The sequence below is a fragment of the Halichoerus grypus genome, chromosome 3 (genome assembly GCF_964656455.1).
Source record: "Halichoerus grypus chromosome 3, mHalGry1.hap1.1, whole genome shotgun sequence".
Lineage (NCBI taxonomy): Eukaryota > Metazoa > Chordata > Mammalia > Carnivora > Phocidae > Halichoerus > Halichoerus grypus.
In genome coordinates this window covers 192,674,456-192,682,839 of record NC_135714.1, presented here as the reverse complement: position 1 = coordinate 192,682,839, position 8,384 = coordinate 192,674,456, and the positions used below count along the sequence as shown (strand labels likewise).

Below are 8,384 nucleotides of genomic sequence, written 5' to 3'. Positions count from 1 at the left end.
TTCTGGCTGCAAACCCACTGCGAAAAAGCTAAAATTCCTCAAATTCATGTCTCATTGGTAAGATTAATGTAAAGAAATAGAGTGGACTGAAACTGTAATCAGTGGAGTACAAACTGGGGGATGGGGGGCAACAAACAGGCAAATTACGAATGAGGGTCTGCCCTTAAGGGCTATTCCTTAGTAGGGTGCTTCTTTTGACACGTGAGAACTTACAGATTCTTCAAACACCCTACATTTGTTCTCAGTGGCTACGATGTCATCCCGTCCAATGCTTGGCATACAGTGAATGCTGGATCTGGTGGTGAATGAGTGAAGGGGACAGGGAGGAAGGGGAGGAGCCAGGCTGTCACCTGCAGGCAAGGATGGGATCAGGTGACCCACCCTCAGACCTTGGGGTTACAGCCCATACAATGGAACTGCTATTAACATTCCTATAATGTACATTTCTCCCCAACCTGAATCTTTTCCCCAAGTTCTCGGTCATGTATTGTAATTTACAATAATTTCTTATTTTCAGTAGCATATACCTCTAGTTTTCTGGGCACATTTACCCCGTAGAGCACATGAAATCTTCATGCTATAGAAAGAGCCAATGCTATGAGCCAAAACTCTTCAGGGATAACTTCTGGATGGCCACTCAAGTTAACCAAGAGTGAAAAGCTATAATTATCAACCTAAAAGAAAGCTAGTTGCCTAGAATAATCAAAGTCCATAAGGGACACCATTCACGGCATCTGCAACATACTTTCCTAAGCAACGTTAACATCAAAATATGGACAGCAACAGCCTCATCTCTCCTGCAATCTCCCTAAAATTACTATTTCTCAGTAGTTATATTTATATTCCCCCTAGTTCTTGGACTTCTTTTTAAAGTCCAAAAATAAATGGTAAAATAGGACAACATGGGGTCCTGTGAGAGACTGCCTATTGAATTAGCTCGAGCATGGATGCCAAAATAATCCTCAGGGCTCCAATCCCAGTTTTTGCTTCATTCAACAAAACAATGTTGAAAAACTACATTTGAGAGCATCTATTACTTTCAAGTACTACATAGACAAGTAGGAAATAAATCATTGCGTATAGGAGACAGTACTTAAGGGAAGTACTGCAAATGCATTATAGAATATTTGGACAAGCAGAGCTACAAAGCCCTCTTTGTTCGTGGGAAGCCTTTCAATCTATGCAATTAATTCGTACCACCTAGGATAGCCTGGAAGTCTCCTCTACCTTTGCTCTCCTGCTGCCGCCCACCCGGGGTGGCCGTTCCTACCTGGGATTTGCCCATCAAATGGTGGCCTCCAACTTCAGCTAGAGCAGTGCTTCTGGAACTCTGAAGGACACTGGAGTCCACAGAGGATCTTGTTCAAATGCAGATTCAGATTCAGTTAGGTCAGGGGCGGAGCCTGAGGTTCTGCATTCCTAATGAGCTCCCAGGTGGTGAGGACAGGGCCAGTCTGAGAAGTCCATTGGAATAGCAAGGGATTAGAGCACTTTGTTTTTTCCTTAAAACAAAACAAACCAACTTCTGAAGGTGTCAGATTCTAGCAGCAGGCGTGACGTGTCAAGATTTCCATAAGGGTAGAGAAGCTGAAAAGCATTTGGATAAAGGGTGGTGCTAAGTAGCAAGTGTGGTTTCAGAGGGGCCCCGTTCAGCAAAGACTGTCAGGTACTGTCCTGGTCACATACTTCCTGTTGATCCCATCATTGAGTTGAGAATACTACTGGTGATCAGAGGGGGGTGGTGAGGAATCGGGATGCTGAGTAAGTAAGCTAAAGTCCAGAGAATTGGCCAGCCCAAGAGGATACCCAATGCACGTCTGCTAGAATAGGCATCGGGAGTGACCGTTGTGTTGAGGCTACTGGACTGGGGCCATCAATAGAATATTTTCTCCTTTCTTAGAGTACCAGCCCATGGGCCATGTCCTTTTCTGCTGGGTATTCCCAGCTTCTGGCTCCTATCAGGGCTCACAACATGCTGTCATCATAGGACTTGTGAGAAGTAGGAGCACGTAAAGGAGGCTCAAGGATGCAGCTGATGCCTCGGACAACAGTCACGCCAGCCAAAGGTAGCAGGATGTCCCCGACCAGACTCTCCTGCACAGTAACAGAGAGGACGCTGGAGCAGTCAGCCTGGAGGTCAGCAAATCCACCGACAGGGGAACACTTTGAGGAAGCAGCCTACCGCGCACCACCGACAGTATCGGGTCTCCTGCTTGCCCCTCAGACTCTCCCGCAGTACAAGGGTGTGCTGGACGGGACAGTCTTTAGGCTTCTCTCACAGGAACGATCCCGCCGTCCCACATTCCGTGATGCCACTCGCTTCAGAAAGAGCCTAGGAATGCGACTCCCTTCAGCCCTTGTCTTGCTGGTACCTCACATTTCCTCACTTGATTAAATCCCCAGTCCCATTAATGAAACTAGAAAAACCTGCTCCGTGTATTCGAGGTGAGCGTTGGAGGGAGAGATTTGAAATCACCCAGAATATTTTGTCTTAGAGCAATTTGGCTGAAATTACCAAATACTCACTCTATTTTCCTTGTTCTATTCATTTCCTCTTCCCCTTCCCAAATCCATAAATCCTCAGTTTCTAGAATTGGGGAGAAACCCAAAAGAATCCATCTTTTCAGTGTTTGGAAGCTACAGGTCATCTCTATAAAGAAAAAAAAAAGCAATATTCACAACCATAACATACATAGTCGGCTTGTGGTTGCGGTATTCTCCAACAAAGGTCTTCAGATACTAGGAGTCTAAGTGCGGACTAATATTTAATTAGCATTGCCTAATTTCTAAGTAGTCTTCCTAGTTTTGCTTTGAGGCTAGTGTTTGAATCATTTGAAATGACTCTGATATCAAGAAGCTTCTGCATTCAGAGCCTTTTTCAGTCTCCCACACACAGAGAGGACCCCACTGGCCAGCAAGCCCCAGGTGAAGTCACCTGCAAGAGGGGGCATCTACGCCCCGATCATTTGTTCCAGTTTGGGTCAATTTAACAAACCTCAGGAGAAAGTACTGTGGCCTTTTCAGGAGAGGGAAGCTTTCTTAGAGATGAAAAAAAAAAAAAAAAAACATGAAATGGATGAAAATATCACACAAGGGCGCAGACCCCACAAAACACTACCACATGAGAGCCACTGCAGAAGAGATTTCTGGGCAAAATGAAGCTATGAATTGAGTACTTCAGTCTTATTTTAGGTGCCTTGCTTATATTTACTTAGTTCATTTCAGTGGCCACCTTGTGACCTAGTAAGTACACTCATTGTTTCCATTTTACAGAAGAGGACACTGAGGCCCGGCCCAAAGTCTGGCCTGGCTGGTGAGGGGCGGGGGGAGCTAGGATGTGAACGCCTGTTGGGCTCCAGCACCCACAGTTCATGACTCTGCTTGGTTCTGGGTGGGAACTAGGTCAAGATCAGGGAACGCTTTATCACCATCCTGCCGAGGAGGATTCGAGGGAAGATGGCCATGAGGGTCCTGGTGGCCCACTTTTTGGCAGTGTGATTGGAGCCTTCCGGCTGGGACTGAATACAGTCCTTGCCTCGCTGGAACCGGGTGGGGCGGTCCCCCTCTCCCAGAAAGGGCTGCAGCCACTGGAGGACATGGTGAGCAAGCCTGGGAGTTCATGGTGAGGAAGCAAGTGCCTGCCCCCCACCTCCACCCTCCACCCACCTACCTACTATGAACCCCGGCCAAGCCACACGTGGGTACTTACAGCCCTGGGCAGGCCCCGGAGCCCAGCTCGGGGAGCAAACACGAACAATTCAACAGTTTGCACGGAATGAAATTTGGCCGGCGCAAGGTGCCTGCAGCTGGTGGTTAACACCGGCAGTAAGAGGATCAACGCCTAGTCCAGGGCTTAAAAGGGGAGAGTGGGGTGGGGTGAGAAGCGTGCGCACTCCCTTTTACCCATTCACGTTAGTTAATTTGGATGATAAGGGTTCGTGTTTAATCCCTTTGTGTGCGAGTGAATATACTGAAATGGACAACCCCTGAGAGGGCACCCGCGGCTGGCAGAGCGACCTGCGGGAGGGTGCAGGTCGTGTCCAATCTGGCGTGATGTAGAAAAGAAACGTCCTGACCAGACCGAAAGCAAGACGGAGAGGGACAGCCTAGGGGTGCGTGGTGCCCACCGAGCCGCACACCTCCCAGGCCACGGCGGGTGGGCCGCTCTCTTCCCCAAGGCCCAGCACCCCAGGCCCGCCTCTGCGCCCTAGGAGCCCCCTAGGTCCCACCAGCGAGCGGGTCTCCTCCTTAGCCACCTCTGCCGAGGACAAACGACACCCAAAGGGAGAGTCCGGGCCCTGCCACGGCCCAGTACAGTAGAGAGAATTTAGGCGAGGTGGGGGGGGGCAGAAAAGGAGGGAAAGATATCTAAGGAGAGGTCTCGGTTGTTCTCAGATGGAACAGATCAGAAAAAGGTGAGAGCTCAGTGGCTCTAGAGCAGGTTGTAAAACAAAAACCATTTTTATAGTTTCCATCTGCAAGAAAGCTCACACCCTAGCTATACCCCGCACGCCCGGAGCCCCCGGAGTGCGGGACCGAGGCAGCAAACGGGAGCGAGCCCTGCGGGTGGGGGAGGAGGCCCCCCGGCCGCTAGCCAGGCTGCCCGCAGGGGCGCAGGAGGCGGCGAGAGTTCCCAGCCGCCGCCGCCCCCCTCCTTCCCCTCGGGCCCGTCCAGCAAATTTCTTCCCTGGTTTCTGTTCGTGCCTTCCCTCCCTCCTCCTCCCCCGATATATTCGCTCTCTAAAACCATAAAAAAGAGATCAACTTCCCTAACTTCACGGAGCCCTTTTCAGTGACAAATATTGACGCCCAAAGTGTCTGCGCTCTCCCGCCCCCAAACGTTAAGAAAAGGCGCCCGCGAAAGGGGGACATAAAAAGTTAACAATGCTGTGAAAATATGTTTGCAGAAAATAGACAATCGTTGGATTAAACGTATTCAAGTATGAAATAATGCCTTTTTGTGTCAAAACTTGGGCGATGGGCGGGTACAAAAGTTCCCTGTGGCAGCTACTTGCTCCCTTTGTGAGCCGTGCGCTTTGGCGTCTCCACTTGGGCGCATTACTCAGAGCACTCTAAGCGCGATTGTTTCTCCCTTTCTAATGACATTTACCGGATCAAAACATGCTGTTAATTCGATCAGAAGGCTTCACCCTCCCTGACAAAGCCACAATAATTTCTCCTGAAGTTTGTTAAATTGACCAAAATTAGGCAAATGAATAGGGGTCTGTAGGCGCCCCCTCTCGCAGGTGACGTCGTATAATGCTCGCCTGGGCCAGCTGCATTCCCCCTTTTCTTCTCGGCCCACTCTTCTCCGTGTTGCCCCCCAATCCTCCCAACTCCCCCCCCCCCCCCCCCCCGCTCACTCTCTCTCTCTCTCTCTCTCTCTCTCTCACACACACACACACACACACACACACACACACACATGCCTGCCTGGCTCTCCTCCCCCACCCTCTGGCATTATTAAAATTTAGCCCAATGAAACTATTCATACTTTTCAATGGACATTTTCCTATAGGATAATAGGCTACAAATTGAGCCTCTTCCCCCCGCGAAGAGAGAGCCCGAGGGGGGAGAAAAGAAAGCAAGCGACGTGGTCAGGAGTAGGGGGGAGCGTCGCGTGCCAAAGACCGGAGGGAGGGGCGAGGCGAGGCGGGAGCCTCGTGTGCCAGCCGCAGCCCCACACCTGCCGGGATGTCCGGACAAATAAAGCGGTGTAAACAAAAAGGGGGGAGATGGACGTGTCACCAAGTCGTGTGAGAAAAGCCTGGGAACAAACGGGGCGCCTCCGTCTCCAAGAGCTCTCCCTTGAACCCGGCGGAACAGCCTATTAAAGGCTTACTTAATTACTTTAATGACTCTGGACAGGCTTTAAAACGCACTCGGCGCTGGGACTGCGGGCTTGCTGGGATTTGTAAACAGGCAGTCGTGTGAGACTCAGCGGTGGGACTAAAGGAGGCGACACTGTTTTGTGAGGGTCCTCGCCCCCCGGTGCCCGCGGCCGCTGCGCCCCGGCGCTCTGCGCCTGCTGCGGGCGCTCCCTCGCCCGCCACCCCAAGTTTACCGCCTCCTTTTCCCGCCGGGGCTGTTGCCATGCAAATGTTAGTCCCCCGCCGATCACGTGTCCTTTGAAGGGCCACGTGGATTAACAAAGCTGATCTGCCCCCAGCTCGCCCCCCTCGGCTGCTAATTTTTTTTTTCTTAACTTCTTTAAAACTGATCTTGAATGCATACATCCCCCAAACGCAGCTCCCCTAATCCTATGGAATAATTCAACTCGTGAATGCACTTGGAGCCCTAGATGACCGCTTTATAAGGCAGTCCCTGGGAGTTGGGAGGCTGCAGTCTACCTGGGACACTCGAGGAGGCACACGAGGCGGAAAGTGGACGGGTGACTCGCGCCACCTCCTCTCCCGAGGGCGCGTACTGACCAGGATGTCAGACAAGCTCAAGGAACGCAGAGTGAGTCGGCTGAGCCCAGACAGCCCTTGCGCCCTGATGGTGGGGGCGTCCGAACTCCCCGAGCCGCCACCTGGCTGGACCGACGGCAGGGACGCGGCACACGGGACTCTCGTGCGGAGGAATCTTGAGTGGTCCGGCGGGGGGGAATGAGGTTAGAGAGGGGAGACTCCTTAGCTCGGGAGGAGCCCACGCCCGAGACTGGTGGCCACCTCCCCAGTGCCCCGGCGCTCAGCTTGACGGCGTGGCCGGAGCGGGTAGGGCTGCTGGAAGAGGAGCGCACCAGCCTGGGCGTGAGAGGGCAGAGCTCATTTGACTCTTGTGTGGAGGGGCAGGGACCCCTTCCGGGGGAAGTCCCTGGGCAGCGTTGGGGGTTTGGGAAGACGGTTGACACGCAGCTACAGCCATGGCTTTGACGACTCCCTGGGCAACACTATCCTAAACGTACAAACCTCTGTTCGCAGAGAACCCCCGTTTCCCACAAAGTGATAGAAAAGCGGAGGAGGGACCGGATTAACCGCTGCTTGAACGAGCTGGGCAAGACCGTGCCCATGGCCCTGGCGAAGCAGGTAACGTCAGAGGCCGAGCTTACAGAGCCAGGCGCTGGGGCTCCTCCGCTGCCACTCTCGGCAGGGATGCAGGGAGTCTGGAGACGGAGAGGGCCTTTCCCGTGGGCTCTTCTCCCTGGGGGCCCGAGCGCCGAGCGAGCCCCAGGCGGCCCTCTGCGCAGATCCACTGCAGCGCCCTGCTCGCTGCTCCAGATAAATCCGTGCACCCAGCCTGCCGGGGTTGGCTTGCGCCCGTTGGGTCGCTGCGAGGAGCCCTTCCTCCTTTTGCAGAGTTCCGGGAAGCTGGAGAAGGCGGAGATCCTCGAGATGACCGTTCAGTACCTGAGAGCCCTGCACTCCGCTGATTTTCCCCGGGGAAGGGAAAAAGGTGGGCTTGGGTTGGGCAAAGGGGAACTGGGCAGGGAGCATTCGCCTCATAGAGACTTGGGGGTGGGAGTAGGAGTGAAGGCCTTCACGAGAGGTCTCCACTCTGGATGCGGCCGAAGCGGGGGGAGGCGAGGTTCTACGTAAGCAAGGGGGACGGGGGACAGGTTTCTGGGGATGCTGGTTCCGTCGCCTCCTCTCAGGTGGGGAAGGGTGGGGTCTGGCTCTTAAGGAAAAGGGGGTCGTTTGCTTGCGCTTTCCGGTCTCCAGAATGGGGTAGGAGAGGACAGGCCTCGAATGGGAACTCTGGCCAGAAACATGATGGGAGGGAGGTGCCCGATACCCGCCTCGGGCTCCCGATGGGCAAGGGGATTGCTCATGGCTTTTGCTCCTTTCTGCGGGTTTACTCGCCCCTCCAGCAGAACTGCTAGCGGAGTTTGCCAACTACTTCCACTACGGCTACCACGAGTGCATGAAGAACCTGGTGCATTACCTCACCACCGTGGAGCGGATGGAGACCAAGGACACCAAGTACGCGCGCATCCTCGCCTTCTTGCAGTCCAAGGCCCGCTTGGGCGCCGAGCCCGCCTTCCAGACGCTAGGTTCGCTCCCGGAGCCGGATTTCTCCTATCAGCTACACCCAGCGGGGCCCGAGCTCGCGGGCCACAGCCCCGGGGAGGCCTCCGTTTTCCCGCAGGGCGCTGCCCCCGCGCCCTTCCCCTGGCCGCACGGCCCGGCCCGCAGCCCGGCGCTGCCCTACCTGCCCAGCGCGCCCGTGCCGCTCCCGAGCCCCGCGCAACCGCACAGCCCCTTCCTGGCGCCCGTGCAGGGGCTGGACCGGCACTACCTCAACCTGATCGGCCACGCCCACCCCAACGCCCTCAACCTGCACCCCTCCCAGCACCCCCCGGTGCTCTGACGCTGCCTCGCCCGCCAGATTTCTCCGAGCGTCGGGCGCTGCTTAGGAGAAATACTGTATATTGTACAGGTGTA

At 54.2% G+C, this 8,384-nt stretch overlaps 1 protein-coding gene across 2 annotated transcripts; it reads left to right on the top strand.

The window, feature by feature from the left end:
• The first annotated feature begins 6,435 nt into the window (after positions 1–6,435).
• On the top strand, positions 6,436–8,384 carry HELT (helt bHLH transcription factor). Of its 2 annotated transcripts, none has more exons than XM_036070629.2 (4): positions 6,436–6,462; positions 6,924–7,028; positions 7,299–7,395; positions 7,814–8,384. In XM_036070629.2, the coding sequence occupies exons 1-4, from the start codon at positions 6,436–6,438 to the stop codon at positions 8,308–8,310; spliced, it is 726 nt and encodes a 241-aa protein (XP_035926522.1). In that variant the 3' UTR covers positions 8,311–8,384. The 2 variants fall into 2 exon arrangements, with proteins under 2 accessions (XP_035926522.1, XP_035926521.1); XM_036070628.2 differs by having other exon boundaries at positions 7,811–8,384.